The sequence below is a fragment of the Carassius auratus genome, chromosome 30 (genome assembly GCF_003368295.1).
Source record: "Carassius auratus strain Wakin chromosome 30, ASM336829v1, whole genome shotgun sequence".
Taxonomy (NCBI): domain Eukaryota; kingdom Metazoa; phylum Chordata; class Actinopteri; order Cypriniformes; family Cyprinidae; genus Carassius; species Carassius auratus.
This window is the reverse complement of record NC_039272.1, coordinates 10,305,815-10,322,726: the sequence shown is the minus strand read 5'-3', so window position 1 is coordinate 10,322,726 and position 16,912 is coordinate 10,305,815. Positions and strand designations below refer to the sequence as shown.

The window sequence follows — 16,912 nt, the reverse complement described above, 5'->3', positions numbered from 1 at the left end:
TAATGGTTCTCTCTTAAAAGCACTATTCCTATCTCATTGGTAAACATTATGTTTTGGTTTTTCAACCTGCTCTCATGCATTAGATAATAGCATTTCCTGCTCAACTCTCCACTACTGTGGCAAATCCGCAGCATTGACGTCAAGACGAGAACAGCTGTCTTTTCACCACTCGTCCTTGTTGTCCTCTGTACATTTCAACAGCGTACATGTTCCCACGGCAACAGTCGCCGACCGGTTACCCCAACACATACCAGCTGTACACCATGGAAAACACTCGGCAGACCATTCTGAACGATTACATCACCTCGCAGCAGATGCAGGTCATACCGCGCCCTGATGTCACGAGGGGACTGTCCCCACGGGAACAGTCCATTGCCATCCCATACCCACCAGCTAGAGGTAAGGGGCATGATTGTCTGAATGTGTATGTTTGTTTGTGAAAGTGATTAAAAGTGTAGTCTGTAAATATTGTGTTTGTGTGAACTAGTGGCATCCTTTTCCAGACCATCAGAAGCAAATGACCCTCAAGCCAATTCTCATTGCACGTGAAAATTGTTTTTAATTCAAAACAATATTTAAATCCAGGACTGGGGCTGTTCCCTAAACATCCACTAAACCCATCTGTTAAAGAGGCTCACTTTTTTTTTATTGGTTATGCATGTTCAAAAACATCTACAGGAACAAGGTTACCTGTTAAAAGTTGAAAAAATAAATCCTAGTAACTGTACAGTTTCAATCTGAAGGAGTTTGAGCTCAGACCTTTAGCAGGTCCTGCTGCATACATCTCCAATCCACATTGCACCATTTTTCTAGTTTTGATTTTGTTTTGCTTAGTAGAAACCAGCTTTCAGCCTTGGTATCTTGTTATATTTAGTAACTAAGCTCTTGATAAGATATAGATGATTAATGAGTTACTTCAAATTTTTCAATTCCTCTTCTAGTCTCTTAGTCATTAGAAGATCAGTAGAGGGTGTTGGCTCTTTAAAGTTAAGGCTGATTGGTTTTGGATGCTCACCCTCTGGCCCTTTGCTTCTGTCTGTAAAAGGAATAATTGATCTAGCCCAGATGCCACCTACCATCCTGTTACCTCACCCTGGGGGGACAGGTTCCCCCTCCCTGGACCGCATCACCTACATCCCTGGACCTCAGACCCCTTTCCCTCCTAGGGCATTCAACCCTGCCTCCATATCTCCAGGTGAGGATCCCACCCCGCCTCTCCTATCCAACACCTGAACTTCCCCTTCTAGTCCTGGAGGTGGTGCTTTAGAAACTCGCCCTTCGCTGCTGCTCTGAGATCAGTTTTGCTGTTTTAATCGAGGCTCTTTCTTCCACCTAAAACTAACTACAGCTGTTTTCTGCATCACTATGGTGGCAATGCTCTGCTACTAAATCTACAGCATTGTGGCAAAAGGAACTACATGTCATCTGATGTATGAGCTTGTCTGAATTGATTGCTGCGATTTATTGTGTTACAATACAAAAAACAACAATCTTTTTTGGTCCTAAAACCAGTACCTGACCAAAATCGCTTCCTACCCGAACCAGATGTGCATCATTTATTATTTTAAAAAGAAAAACCCGGTTTGTGACAGACAAACCCGAGTGCAACTGACCCGGCGGACTTTTTATTTTATTTTCTTGGAGCTGAATGCAAAAATCAGCGATGTCCCAAGACCAAAATTAGAAACCGCACAGCATGTGTAGGTTTAGAAGTGGTCCCATCATCTTCCTTTATTTGTAGATGAAATTCTAAGATTTGAACTCATTTTGGCAAATAATGTAGCCTTTGTAATACTTTGTGTAAGTAAAAAATACAAAAATGTACAGTTATGATATAATTTTGGGTTTTTCCACAAATCCACAAAAATAAACCACTCGTTAACTTTCAAATTTGTCAATCACACATCAAATGACAAGGAAATTTGTTGATATTAATCTCCAGGACAGTCATTTAAAATTACCTGGAACAAAAGGCTACTAATATCACACACGACCCATAAGGCACCCATCTAGTGCGACTCTGAAGGGCTCAAGTTTATATTCTTTTTCACTGGCTACTAGCGAAACCAAACATGCAGCACTAGTTTAGTTGAATTCACAAACAAAAAATTATTTTAATGAATCAATCAAGAAGATGCACAATCTGTTCAGATCAGTTTATCGACTTGGCTGGCTTCCTGCTGGGTTTTCTGTGTGGTGACACATAAGGGATTCGATTGAGCATATTAGCAGTTACAAAGAATGAAGAGAGCTGCTGATCTTAAGATGTATGTGCACGTAGGATATTAGTCAACTGAAGTGCTAGCCCTCTCTGTTGCTCTTCCCTGAGAAGCTGCCTTTACTGCCCGCTTATTCTCAAACATCATATTGAGTTGAAGGCAAGCATTGGCCTTGGCTCAGTAGTGTCATATTTAAAGATTGTCTTGGGAGCGCAGGTGATCTGAAGGTAAGTAGAGCTGAGGGGAATTTTGACAAATGAATCTAAAAAAAAATGATATTGCTGGATATATTTGCTATCTGTGTGAGTATGCTTTTCGAACTGTTTAATGGCTCCTGTGTCTGTTATTCTACAACACCAGTCCTGTGCTGATCTTTAGCATCATTCCATGTGCTGTCTTTGCATATGGTTTGAATCTTGTACACGAGTACACATATACACAAGAATAGTTCAAGTTTAATATTTTGCTTTGTACTCGTTTTAAACCGTCAAGGTGCTGGTGCGCAAACCACATTTGCTGGCGATTCCAGAAGAAGGCAGCTCTCTTGCTGAACTTAAACAAGCAAGCTTAATGTCAGATTAAGGTTTAAGATTTAAAGACAATCCTGAGTAGTGTTGCCCATATTTTCACTCATTTTTTGTTCGGCTCTGCAGGTACTGATTCTTCCATTGTATCTGCTGGTGAAGCATAGTAATAAGCGTCTGCATAGTCCATGTTTATTTTTGCTCTTTACTCCACCACACAAAGTTACGCTCCTATAGAGGAAGCAGCCAATAAGCACGAGGATTCTTTTAACGTTCAATAAAACATATTTTAACATGGTTAAGTACATAGAGGCGCAAACTTTTTTACGTGTGATTGAAATATAGTACTCGGTGTAGTCCTAATCTCTTCTGAGTATTCACCATTTAAATGACTCTTCACAAAAACACAATTTGTTTCATAATGTATAAAAGGTTTTAAAGTGACACCAAACTTCTGAATGGAAGGCACCTTAGTTTTTCAATTCAGGTTTCTCCATCTGGCAAGGCTGGCTTACAAGGAAACTAGCTGGCTTGATTCTAACCAATGAAAAACCTGGTGCAGTGATGCACAGTTCACAGACATCCCATTATATGTCGTGTTGCATGTAACACATTGATTTTATTTACAAATATTGTGTGTCCATCGATTGGTTAGAATTGTATTTGTTGTAACCTCTTGACTGTTGTAACAAAAGTAGATTGTGATTGCATAAAACACTGAAAATAACTTGTGAATACTCTGGTGTTTTTGTAATACTTCTAAACAAAGACAAAGGTGAGGCATGTTTGTTTGTGGGCAGCTTTTGTACTTATATATTAATGTCATTGTCTTGGAGAGCTTTGCATTTCCCCCCACCCATGGGAACTAGCCATTTCAGTCAAAAAGGGGTAATAATACATGCAAACATGTACTAAAGAGAATGCCTTGGTTGATGGATTAGTGCCTTGTTTATTCATATACGTTTGTATATCTGTGCAATTTTACATCACTGATATCATTCTGGTAATCCTAACAGCAGCACAGCTGGCCCTCTCAAAGTGCAGCAAGTGTAAAGGGCCTTTTTGGTTGTAACCCCACTTTTTGTGTGTTTCCTGTTCTTCACTTCACAGGACATCCTGCCCATCACAGTGCCACTGCAGCTATTGTGGAGAGGGAGAGAGAGAGTCAGAGAGAGAAGGAACGCGAGAGGGAAAGGGAAAGAGACCGGGTGCGAGAAATGGATCAGAGAGAACGGGAACGCGCAGCGGTGGAATATATGCGTGGAGGTAAGACTACTCTGAAGGAAATTATATCACCAATAAATGTTCTTTCATCTTGATATGTAACAAACTGATGTGTTCTGACAAAATTTTCAGGACTTGTTTATTTTGCAGGTTCTGAGCAACCTGGCCGACCAGGTAGCCGTAGTTTTCTGCGTTCCACTTCACCTTCTGTGAGATCACAGGAAGGCGTCGTCCAACAGCGGCCGAGCATCTTCCAGGGCACCAACTCCAAGAGCGTCATTACACCACTCATGTGAGCAATGCACTATTTATGACCGCAATCTAATAATCATTTACTAGTTTTATTATGAATAATTACATGCTCATATTAACTTTATTTATATTATATATACTTTATATTAACTTACTGTATTATAAACTTATAAACCATTTTATATTTTATCTAATTTGTTTTTATTTATCTATTTACTTTTTTTGGCTTTAAAGGGATAGTTCACCCAAACCAAAAAAAAAGTGTGAAAATGAACTAATGAGCATATTTTTAACTTGCTCGAAGCATAAAACCTCACTGGTTCTCAAACATCAAGGAAGTACAGTTGGCCTTCTGCTTTCCATGTTTGTTGATTAATGTGTGCATGTTAATAAAAGCCTAAATATCTGGTCATCAGTGATCATACCTATTCAGAACACTTAAGTTAAACCATTCAATTCTTATGCAGTCACTTTAATGAACATTTTATATATATATATATATATATTTATATATATTAGGGCTGGTAATTTAGTGCGTTAATTAGATTATGAAGAAAAATAATGCGTTAAAATGAACGCATTTAACGCAATTGTCCCCGCCCCAGACCTATGTGGATCATCTGCCATTTCATACAGTCAACTGATGACTAATATGAGGCAGAGCAACAACTTACTGCGTGATGGAGCCTAGAAAATGTTCAAGATATGGAGCAAAATTCCCATTTGAAATTCTCATATTTAGACCACATTGTTAAGAAAAATCACACAATAAAATATCACATGAGTGCAAATGTGATACTCATACAACAGTTTATTAATAAGTAAATATTGTGTTATTTTAGACAAAATGTTATCCGTTTTCTCAATTTTTCCAACCAGAAGATAAAGACGAATCAGAATTGTTCATTTCTGAGCAACACACAGCCGCATTTAATTTCTTAATCCATGTTTTGAACGAATTGGGTGAACCATTTGGTGGGTTGAACCATTGGCCATAGTCGCGTTGGATTTGAAGTGGTGCTGCACAGACCGATCGGTGTATGACATTAAAGTACTGCGAGAGCGATCCAAAAGCACAAGGACTCGTCTGCAATCAAAGCTCTTGCGGTTCTTTGATGTCACACACAGATCGGTCTGATGCTGATGACCTGCTTCAAGTCGAACAAGCCTAATGATTCAATGAACCATTCATAAAGAACCATTTACTTCACTCCTGAATGAATCAGCCATTTGAACGAATCAAACGAATGAATAAATGACTCGATGACTTAATCATTTAGACATTTACCACCACCTACTGGCAGTTTTCGTTTATCATTTAGAGTAACATTTCATAAAAGAAATAATTTCATATTTTCACAGTAATAATAATAAAATTAAGAAAATTATTAAAGTTATAGTTCACATAACAAAAAAAACAATTCTGTCATAATTTACTCATATGATCTAAAAGAATATATGTAATAAATTTTATCAAACAAAATATTTCTTTGCTGAACCCTACTTTTTGTAATCTCTGTTTGATGCTTTGCACAACAATGACTTTAAATTATCTTTTCAGAGTAATTTTGTGATTTTCCAAATTTGTGATTTTATTCGATTAATTAATCACCACATCGTAATTAAAGAATTTTAATCACTTACCAGCCCTAATATATATATATATATATATATATATATATATATATATATATATATTACACTTATTAAAGCTCTATTAAACTTCTTTCCTGTTTTGGTTGTCCAGGCAAATGCCCCCACAAGCAGCTACATCTCAAGCCAGCCGATACAGTGCAGCTGATGCCCTCGCCGCCCTGGTGGACGCTGCTGCCTCTGCCCCGCAGATGGAGGTTGCAAAAGTCAAGGAGGGCAAGCATAGTAACAGTAGCTCCCGGGAGGAGGACATGATGACATCACGGCGAGCAGCACAGGAGTCGCAAGAGGTGGAGCGTCGTTCCGTGCAGTCTCCATATGGGGACATGTCACATCCTAGTGGGAAACCTCCCCATCCTGCGTATGCAGAGGGTGGAGGAGCTGCAGGGAGCAAAGAGAAAGCCCCACCGACCAAATCACGCATGGAGGAGGAGCTACGCACACATGGGAAGACCACCATAACTGCTGCAAACTTTATTGATGTCATCATCACGCGCCAGATTGCCCCAGATAAGGATTCCCGTGAGAGAGGCTCACAGAGCTCGGACTCCTCCAGCAGCAGTGAGTGCCATCAGATAGACTCTTTATTTTATATATGTTGAGTAATAATAATGATGATCCGTTTACTAACAAGGTTGCGTAACTCTGTACAGTTTATGACTTGAGTACATATCATCAGACTTTGATATTCTTTCGATTGATTTAATGCATTCTTGCTAAATAGAAGTATCCTCTTTTCAGAAAGAAAAATCTTCTTGGCTACAAACTTTTGAGCAGTAGTTGTCACAAAGCAGAGCAAACAGGAAGTGATATGTTTCACCATATGCAGGATTTGTGCAATTTGGTCACAGTGCCACCAGCATCTTTATATCCTGTTCAGAGGCAAAACGAATGATTCAAGAAACTGAACAACATAAAAAACAAAGTCAAGGCATATAATTAGGGATTTGCTAACAGAGGGCATTGACAGGACACCTAATAGGATTGCTAGTGCCATTGAGGCCATGAGACCTAATAGTCTTAGCAAACCTGGATAGCACAACCTGTGACCCAGCTGGAACGGAGACTGACAACAGTCACAAACCCCTGACCTCAGATTTGACTGGGGAATTCCATTAAAGGGAGTGTAGCTCTTAGCACAGGAATCAAATCGATGCCAACTTCAGGGTAATCTGCTCATTTTTTATGCCACATTGTGCGGATGCCATGATACACACTTAAGGTTTCAATATTAACATAGATATTAATAGATGGATTTAATTAAACTAGTTTGTTTTTCTGTTGAACACTAGCTAGTGTTTATTTAGATACAGGTTGAAGACAGTGTGCTAAGGGTGTAGATAGCACAACCTCTTCTTAAAATACTAACAAACCAACTTTATTTACTTAAAAGGCTGTAACATCATGTGTACTTGTCGTTCAGTGTCGTCCAGTCGTTACGACGCTCAGGGTGGAATTGAGGTGATCAGCCCAGCTAACTCTCCAGCCTTAAGAGAAGAGAAGAACGAAGGCCCTTTCCCATCAGAAAAGAGCTCAGGTGAGACTTCAGATCCCTGAATCTTGTTAAATATTTCAGGAACACACCCAGGTTTCACCAACAAAAAGAACAAAATTAGTAAATTGTAAAAATGACAGAAAACATTTAAGAAATTTATCTGATCTTATGTTTTATAGGATTAAGGTTTGACATTAACCGGTTCAGGCAGTCGGGAGATTCAGGACCATCTGCGCCTCAACAGCCCCCTTCCTCGCAGGCAGACAGTTATGGGCCTGTCCCGAAAACGCACCGCATCATGACCTTAGCTGACCACATTTCGGTAAGTCCCACTTATACTCTGGATGCTTTGTCACGTCACTCCTCTGTCACTGCCCTCACTTTTTCTCTCTGTCTTGCAGCATATCATTACGCAAGACTTCGCCAAGAGCCAAGATCTTCCCCCATCATCCAGCTCGCTGCCTTCCTCTTCATCCTCCTCCTCGCTCTCCTCCACTTTCAGCTCTGGTATGGGAGGAGGAGTAGGTCGAGTTAAACCCCATAACCGCTATAGCCCCGAAAACCCAGCTCCTACTGCACACCACCAGAGACCACCAAGCAGAGTTTCCCCTGAGAACTCCTCCGATAAACCCAGAGCCAGGTACATATGAACACAAACACACCTCCAAACATTTCACTCAGTCTTACAAAAACATTATAATGGTCTTGCTCTACCCCAAACTTTTAAATTATGGTGTATGTAAATATTTGTATATGGGCACACCCAACAAACGGTTTCTATTGAAAACACCGTAAAGGTTCACTTAAATGCCCCTTAATGCATGCTAAAGGTTTTGTAATCTGCCAAATAATAAAAGAAAAAAAAACAATTCAAAGTTAAAGTTAGATTCTTTTAGTCAATCACAAATCTTGTAGTTTTTGCTCATTCACAGGAAAGGCATTCATGGGCTTTTACCTAAAGTAGGAAGCTGAGATCATAATATTTAAATCAGATCAGTGACATTTTAGCTGTACAATTGTGACAACACTGCTCTTTTGCCCTGTCTCTAAATACAACATTGTCATTCATACAACAGTGTCTTTACTGGCAGGTTTTGAAAAAATAAAGTTGATTGACCACGTCTGGCTGAAGTTCTAGAAGGACTAACATTGCTTACGATCTCTTTAAATAATCGGTGAAACCTGATCTGAGATCTTTTGGTCACATACGCAAATCCTTCCAAAATGCATGAGATGCTTTTTACACACTGAAAACAGCAGCCTCTTATCCATCTGTCTCTCGTAGGCCAGGTAGGTCTCCTGATCGAGGACGAGGACCAGAGAGCTATGAGCCCATCTCTCCCCCTCAGGGTTATTCTGGGTTGGATAAACAGGACGCCACTGTAGTTCAGAGTCAGAGACGAGAGCAGGATCTCCCTGAACAGAGGTACAAATGAATGGTGGTTCTACTTCAAAGTATAAGGCTTTATTTATCTTTCTTTTTTTATTACATGTCATTTTTCAGGCTTTTGTTTAGAACGGTGAAGAAAAAATACTAAAGTGAAAATGTAATAAAACAGTTTAAATGCAATGTGGACTGCCTATATACCTGAAACTGTTGTCTGTTTATTGTCTGTTATTTTGGGCTACCCAGATTTCCTATGACACATGCACTGTTGTGACCTTTAGACCTTTCTTTTGTGTCAGGACTGACTCGCGGTCACCAGGCAGCAGCAGTTACCTCCCCTCTTTCTTCACCAAACTGGAAAGCACGTCTCCTATGGTCATGTCCAAAAAGCAGGAGATCATCCGGAAGGCAGAAGTCGGTGAGTGACAACAGCAAGCCCATTTTCTCAGAAACTGACATTCAAGTTTAGAAAATGTACTTCACTGCACTGATACACTGATGTCATTTATTTAGACAGTTGCCACTTGATTAGCACCTAATTCTTATTCCCATTTGCTCCTTTTCTCAACAGGTAATGCTCAGCCAGGCACAGAGATCTTCAATCTCCCAGCAGTAACATCGTCAAGTGAGTTTCACAGCATCATCAGTATGATTTATGTATTTTCATTTGTTTGTGTTTGTTATAGTTTAAACACTGAAACTGGTTTTCTGTGCTTCCCTTACGTGCATATGTGTTTGTTCTACAGACAGTGTAAACCCCAGAAACCACTCGTTTAGTGATCCAGCCAGTAATCTGGGTCTGGAGGACATCATCAGGAAGGCTCTGATGGGGAACATGGAGGAGAAGCAGGAGGAGCCACAGCAGCAGCAGCAAGCCCAGCTGGGGACAGGAAACAGCTCAGGCAGCATGAGCAGTATTTCAGACGGCCGACAGGAGGCCAGCCCGTCCCCTAACACAGGTTCATACTCTACATTCAAATCTATGAACATACATTTTCCCTACTAACATGCTGAACTCTCTACAGATTGCTTTGTGGTTTGGCTAATGGCCACAGAAAAGTGTAATCTGTGTGTGATAAATACCCAGCTAACACTGGTCTTCTGTGGGTTATCACTCTGGATTTGGGCAGTCACATCGGTTATCACAGACAAAAGAATTCACAATAATCATATTTTCATCTTATCTATCGAAAAGAAAAGATATAAATCATGCCATGCCAAATGATGATCTGTCACATTTATCTTTGTTTTCTTCTTTCTTGACGAATGAATCGCACTCCAGATATGAGTTTGGGGAGGTGGAGAGAGTGTTTGAAACTATATAAAAGTTTCTGCTGTTGATTGGCTCTTCCTACAGACTGTCTCAACTTTTGTTTTTGTTAAAAAAAAGTGTAAAAAAAACCCCACATTAGCAAGATAATTTTTTTTAGATGCCCGTAGAGTGTTTTGCTTTTGTCTGTCACCACTTCCAGCATGCTTTGGTGCGTCAGTAAGATCCTACAAACTGCGTCACCGTCGTCTTTCAGTTTTGTAACCGGTGGCAACCAGCGACAAGGTGTGATCTCACCGGCTACTCTGAAAACCAGAGAGTCAAATATTGTGATACCTCTGCTCTGAATGTTTTCATTCAAGACCCGACCAAATCTGTGTCTAGGACATAAACCTCACTGCTGACATCTCTGTCGATCTTTATGCTTCCACAGCAGGAAAGCAGAAGCTTCAGAGCAAAGCTAGCAGCAGGAAATCAAAGTCTCCTAACCCAGGCCAGGCGTACTCTGCTGGAGAGCGGCCCTCTTCTGTGTCCTCGGTTCATTCGGAGGGTGATTACCACAGACAGGCTCCCACCTGGGCTTGGGAGGACCGGCCTTCATCCACAGGTGACCGCCTTGATTGTGTATTGTTAGATGAAATTGTTTTGTTGGTGACATTAGTTGAAAATTAAGATGTTTCTCTCTTTCATCCTGCTTCAGGTTCCATGCAGTTCCCCTATAACCCCCTGACGATGCGTATGCTCAGTAGTACCCCTCCCACCTCCATGGCCTGCCCATCTCCCTCCATGCAGTCCCAGCAGCAGCAACAGGGTGGCACCTCTGGCCCCGTGGCCTCAACACGTGCATGGGAGAGAGAGCCACCGCTTCTTTCAGAGCAGTACGAGACCCTCTCAGACAGCGACGACTGAGGCAGGGGACCGCCTCCCTCTCCGACACAAGAGTCCACGCCCCACTCCTGTTCACCATCAACCTCCTTCCGCTGTTTTTCTGAATCCCACTCACTGCCATTTGAGAGTGAGATTCTGCTGGGAAGGAGGATGCACGTTTGGTGCTACTTTGGTGCCCATCGGTGGTCAGAGCGAGCATTGCAGAGAGCCACTGATTTTTCAGGATTAAATCCGATGCTATGATTTTTATTTCGTTATTTTTTGGCCCATTTGGGGATGAGAACTAGACGAATCCCAAGTGAATAGAGACGTGAACGTCAAAAGGATGAAGAACTTGTAAAGAAAGAGACTTGTTTGCTGAAAAATTTGTTTTTGTAAAGATTTTTTTTTGTCTTTAAAAAAGAAAATCGATGTCTGTAAATAGAGTAACCTTTTGCTGTGTTTTTCCTTTAGCTCGTTTTTTTTTTCTTCTTCTGCATTTTAACATTGCTTTTTAAATTCCAGTCGGATGGATCGGTGGGTGCAACAAGACACTGTGGAGATTTTTGTGGTCAGTCGGGCGAAGAGCGTTGAGCTTCCAGCATCTGACAGTAATTATCTAATCGAAACTACTCCAAATAAAACGCAAAAAGGACTTGATTACCGTTGTCCCTCCAGATCCGGAGCCTGTCTGTGCAGCACTGTTGAGATGTTCTCTGCCCTGTTACTTTAGGGAGGCAGTCACAATCATTCGTCAGCTGTATTAGGAGGACAAAACATCAGCCTTTTCTGGTGTAGGAGCTTGTCTGGATCACTTCAGACATGAGATGAATGTTTCTTCTGTTTTTCTCTCTCTTTTTCTTTTCAAATTCTAGTTTTCAGTAGTGGCCTGTTGCAGATCTGATCGGAGTGTTTGGCTTTTTTTTTTGTGGTTGCTAACTGTTCTTACGCCCTTGTTTTCTTAGAGGTTGTACAAGGTCCGCCACCCATCACCTGTAACCTTTTTGCTTTTTGAAGATGCATTTGTTTCTGCGGAGAATATACTTGTAAATCCTCTTTTACTAATCATAAAGGAGCACGTATGACGTGTATGTTCTATCAACTTGTGATTTTCTTAGACCACAAAGCAAAAATACAAAGATAAAAAGAGGAAGTACCAAACTTGATACATCTCTGCACCATTGTTGCACTTTTTTTCTTTAGTAATTTTGAGAAGCTTAAAAATCATACTACCTGTAATCTAAGTTATTCAATGTCATAAAGAGGTCTGGGACGCTTTCAGATATATTCATGTTTCAGTCTCTTACTCCATCTGCATTTTCAATTCTTGGAAATCTGAGCTAGTATAAAATCGGTACCATTTGTCTTAGTAGCAGCACTCGATCGGAGATCTGAATGTCTCAGTCTGAAAGTGAATAAGCTCAGTTTTAGTTACTTGCAGAAATAGTTCAATGTGATGGAAGCTAATGGAGGCATCTCTTGATCCTGCTTTTTTCCCCACTTCATGTGCTTCTGCTTTGTTCAAATAACACCACCTTTAATATGATGGATTCGTTTTCTTCTGAAGTCTAAAAAAATGTTGAGCTCATGTTTGGTTTTTTGCTTGTTCTTTTATTATATTTTTCAGCATCCTGTTTTAACGGGATGTCAAGTGTTTACAATGGCATTGACAAAAAATGGTGAAACTTGAATCTTAAAGAAAATTAAAATTTCTCATTGCGTCAAGTCTATTTTACAGTCCAGCTTTGCAAGGGTGACTTTCATTTTTTTTTTTTTTTTTTTTTTTTTTTTTCTGGTCTGTTCTGAATCAAGACTTGGAAAAAAGTAACTTGTCCCCTGGTTTTGAAAATCCAGTGTTTGTGTCACTGTCTCCTTGGTAGTGGATGAGAAATGTGCAGACCAATCAATAAAGTAGAACAGAGCTCCTCCTCTCTGAAACAAACAGCGCTGTATTTCCTGTCTCTACTGTGTTTCTTTCCAATCAAATAAAGAAAATAAGATTCTGGAATGAGATGGAGAATAAAGGAGGACAATTCTCAATTTGGGGTATACTTCCCCTTTTAAGTTTCCCAGCATCACTTCTGCTTCTGAATGCTGCTGCATTAGTCAGAACAGAACTGATTATTATAGCATCAGATCATTTACTTAAAGGGGTCATATAAAGCTACATGCACAAGGTAGCTACAAGGTGTTTGAACTGAAATTGTGTTGGCGATGTGTACACAACCACCTTAAAAATATAAAAATCCAACCAGGGTTTTGGGGTTGGTAGAATTAGTTTTTTCAATGTAGATAAAAGTCAGTTAAGTATCTGACTGGCCTGAGGTTAATACTGAGATATCTGTTCATAGCTTTACATGCCAGTTAGAATCTCATTGGTTGAACAAAAAACTGTCAGACGCAGCATTCACACATTCATCATCATGTGAGAAGACTATTTGATACTGTTGCTTATGCATTCGTGAACACTTAATGTGTTCAATTTGTGAGGAAAATACACCCTTTCTCACCTCTACTGCAGCGTCAGTGATCAGATGAGACTATGAAGCGGTTTGGACTGTATTTCTCTGCTGTCTGGATATTGTGCCGCTGCTGCTGTCTTGTCTGTGGCAGAGGTCAGTACATTTTCTGAATTGTTTATCAATTGTACATTTATCTTATTTGACCCTTTAAAGTGTGCAAAGTATCAAAGTCTTGTTCTTTTCTAATCTTTCACACAGATCAAGGTGTGTGCAGTTTAGGGAAGCTCCTTACCAGAATCAATTTAATCACAGAACTACAGTCTGAAATCCTGCTGCCGTGCCTTTTTGAAGCAGCTCTCACTGGATCAAACCTGAACATGAGTTCACTTGCTGTGTGGAATCACATTACTGAAACCACTGACGGCATTGTAGAGATCAAAGTAAATGATCATGAAATCTTCTGGAATAACAGAGGCAATAGAATTAAGGCATTCGGTGCTGCTGCTGCATCTGGAAACTTCTCCATCCTGATTGAAGATGTGCAGCTGTCTGATCTGGGGCTCTACCGCTGTGAACTCTTCAGAGATACCAACTGTTCTCTGGGCTATAAAGAGATAAACATCAGTGAGTATTTAAATTATAACTCTTTACAAGGACATTAATAGACTATTGGGGTGTAAAACCTGATATTGTGTTATAAAGTGGATGTATTTATGATCTTGATCAGGTCTGGCTGCTGAGTTTTCACCGCTCAATAACTGGCAGCTCATAGTTGCTGCAGGAGGAGGAGGAGGATTCCTCCTTCTCTGTCTGATCACCGTGTGTGTTTACTGGACATGGACAAAACGTGAGTGTCATAAATCTGCTATGAGACCTGATGAGTAAATTCTATTAATATTATAAAACAAACCATAACAATGTAAAATAATTCACACAACACACACACATGCTACTGCAATACAGCAAATGAAGTGAAAGTCACATGTTGTGAAGACAAACAAAACAAGTAAAAAAAAACGATTTGTGTGATGACAATATGATTCTGGATTTAATTCATGACACTATAGAATAGTTTTCAATGCAAAACTGCTCTAGAATGCACATGCTTAAATCTAAAGAACATGTGCAAAGCTTCATATCTTTAACATTTTCTCTTCACATCATCTTTCAGGTCCAGCAGTTGATGCGCTGACCTACACAACAGTTGTCTATGAGGGTCTGCCATGAAAGCAAGAGTGCATTTGTCATAATTAAATGCATTGATACAGTAGACTGTACAGTAGATTTATATACTGTGTGTAAAAAGCATTGTTTGTATAACATATAAACTCAGTTGACACTTGGAGACGTACTGTACTGTATCTTTATAACATGGCTGTGGGGGCAGGCTACATTTCACAACACATTTCTAATTTCCAGCCTTACTTTCCTGAATAATGGAAATAAAACTGCAAAACCAGGGTATATAAATATCAGCAGTTTGTGTGTCATATATTATAAATGTTGCAGCTGAATACATGAAGTTTATGAATACTTCTCAGAATCTCTGTCTTTCTTTCCACTCACAGGATCATTTATTTTAGAACTGTCAAGTGAACTATGTTTAACCCTTTGGCCCTCTTCGTTTAGGAGTCACACATACCTTCTTCGCAGCCTTGAAATGTAACTTTTTTTTTTTTTTTTTTCAGTTCTTCAGGAAAACCTATGTAATATATTTTTGTTCAATAATATTTTTTTTTATAATCTTTTATGATTTTTATGGTATTTTATGATACTATGCAATATTTATAAAATTTTATTTTCAACTATTTTCTCCATTAGAATTAATATATATATTTTATATCTCATTTATTTAAAATTTTTTAATAAATGCAGCATTTCACATTAAAATAGAGTGAAAATATTTAAAATCCATTTTTTGATGTGAGAATTGGGCAATATGGAGGCATTAAAAAGATTAAAACTTGTGTAATGTTGCATAACCTCTTGTATTAGCACCGTATATATACAGAGGCTTTTGGATTCCCATAGTTTTTTAGACCTCATCTCATTTTTTATTTTTTTAGGTTTTGCATTTAGATCTATATCTAGACATTCTAAAAGATTACTTTTTGTCAACGTTAAGATATTTTTGGTTACATTATGATTACAGTCAAACAATAAAACCTTGTTAGAAAGGGAACACAGAGAAAGCATTTTTGTTATTCAGTATTTGTTCAATAAAAAAATCTAACAAAATAAGGAAGGAAAAATGATCATTCAAAGCACTGTACATTTTGTAATTAATATTTCATTCAATGTACTTCAGTAAATGTTAACGTTGCAGTCTTCATTTCTGTGTGTGAGAGAGAGAAAGCAAGCCTTTTTTTCCCCTCATTTATTGATTTCACATATTCTCACAATGTGCTCTCTTGCAGTCTTACCGGTTCATTTCTGTGTGTGTGTGAGAGAGAGAGAGACCCTTTTGTATATTTTCCATTTATTGATTGGTGTCTATTTTGCACTCCTTATATTCTGGAGTCACCCCTTGATTGCTGCACACTTTTTTCCTGACCAGTGGCTGATTTGTAGTTTGTACCACCAAAAGATACACCAAGTTTTTTTTTTTTTTTTTTTTTTTTTTTTTTTTTGACTCTTTAACATATCCAAATCATGTCCATGATTTTTTTGTGTGTTCATATTGCTAATGTGACAAAAGTCAACAAGTGTCATCTCATTCCGATGAAGCTTTTTTAAAAGATTTTTTTAAATTTCAAAATATAGAAATGTTCAGTCAAAAACGACAGAAGAGGGCCAGAATGATTAGGACACTAGTATATTCACCAACTGAAAAATGGTTTTAAGTCAGTTCTTTCTTTTGCTGCAGTGTGTCAGAAGGAAATATGTTTACATTTCAAAACATTAATTTTGCCATTAACTGTAACAATCCATTTTAGTTTATTATTATTATTTTGCACTAAGTGCCAGTGCATCACACAGAGATCTGATCATCATCAGTCTGTCTGTAATGACATGAAGAAACAGAACAAACTGAGACGGACTCAATCAACGTCTCCAAGAAACCTGTCTGCAAAGCTACCTGAAATACTGTGCACGAGTGCACCGAGGGCAAAAGCTGCTCTAAACGCAAAGCATGCTCACACCAAATGTTGATTAAATTTAGTTAATAGAAGATAATTAATAAAGGAAATCTATGACATTATTTTTGACAACATCCTCGTTTTACAGCATTTCTACACAAGTGCCTAAAAGGTTTAACAGTACTGGAGCTTTGCAGGTCTCTTGAAGCATCTTGGAGACGTTGCCACAGTTCTTCTGGATTGAGTCCATCTCAGTTTGTTCTGTTTCTTCATGTTATTCCAGACAGACTGATGATGATCAGAATCAGATCTCTGTGTGGAGCACTGTCTGCTGTTAGACAAAAATCTCACTGGATTATTACAGTTAATGGCAAAATGCATGTTTGGAAATGTAAACGTATTATCTTCTGACACACTATAGCTAAAGATAGAAATTACTGACTTAAACATTTTTAGCTGGTGAAAACACTAGTGTTCAT

At 39.0% G+C, this 16,912-nt stretch overlaps 2 protein-coding genes across 16 annotated transcripts in view; both read left to right on the top strand.

Annotated features, from left to right (window-relative positions):
* Nucleotides 1–12,843, top strand: part of LOC113049164 (nuclear receptor corepressor 1-like) — a 98,779-nt gene extending 85,936 nt beyond the window's left edge. For 5 of the 15 annotated variants that reach the window (XM_026211261.1, XM_026211266.1, XM_026211264.1 and 2 more), the window contains 14 exons: nt 202–399; nt 1,046–1,195; nt 3,854–4,009; nt 4,100–4,259; nt 5,967–6,433; nt 7,296–7,409; nt 7,547–7,689; nt 7,769–8,007; nt 8,653–8,793; nt 9,054–9,172; nt 9,326–9,379; nt 9,501–9,713; nt 10,458–10,631; nt 10,725–12,835. In XM_026211261.1, the coding sequence (XP_026067046.1) occupies nt 202–399; nt 1,046–1,195; nt 3,854–4,009; nt 4,100–4,259; nt 5,967–6,433; nt 7,296–7,409; nt 7,547–7,689; nt 7,769–8,007; nt 8,653–8,793; nt 9,054–9,172; nt 9,326–9,379; nt 9,501–9,713; nt 10,458–10,631; nt 10,725–10,933 (2,537 nt within the window). In that variant the 3' untranslated portion in view covers nt 10,934–12,835. Of the gene's footprint in view, nt 1–201; nt 400–1,045; nt 1,196–3,853; nt 4,010–4,099; nt 4,260–5,966; nt 6,434–7,295; nt 7,410–7,546; nt 7,690–7,768; nt 8,008–8,652; nt 8,794–9,053; nt 9,173–9,325; nt 9,380–9,500; nt 9,714–10,457; nt 10,632–10,724 lie in introns of all 15 variants that reach the window. The other 10 variants (XM_026211272.1, XM_026211271.1, XM_026211265.1 and 7 more) reach the window with 3 other exon arrangements.
* A 149-nt stretch (nt 12,844–12,992) lies between these two features.
* LOC113049166 (uncharacterized) lies at nt 12,993–14,962 on the top strand. The gene is made up of 4 exons (XM_026211275.1): nt 12,993–13,506; nt 13,612–13,977; nt 14,081–14,200; nt 14,525–14,962. Exons 1-4 carry the CDS (start codon nt 13,434–13,436, stop codon nt 14,578–14,580), a joined length of 615 nt encoding a protein of 204 aa, XP_026067060.1. The 5' UTR covers nt 12,993–13,433; the 3' UTR covers nt 14,581–14,962.
* Nucleotides 14,963–16,912: the final 1,950 nt, after the last annotated feature.

Excerpts from the sequence above, each read along its gene's own strand:
- LOC113049166 (XM_026211275.1), top strand. The coding sequence starts at position 13,434 with ATGAAGCGGTTTGGACTGTATTTCTCTGCTGTCTGGATATTGTGCCGC. Across the intron at positions 13,978-14,080 it reads CTATAAAGAGATAAACATCA|GTCTGGCTGCTGAGTTTTCA; the intron begins GTGAGTATTTAA and ends GATCTTGATCAG. Across the intron at positions 14,201-14,524 it reads TTACTGGACATGGACAAAAC|GTCCAGCAGTTGATGCGCTG; the intron begins GTGAGTGTCATA and ends ATCATCTTTCAG.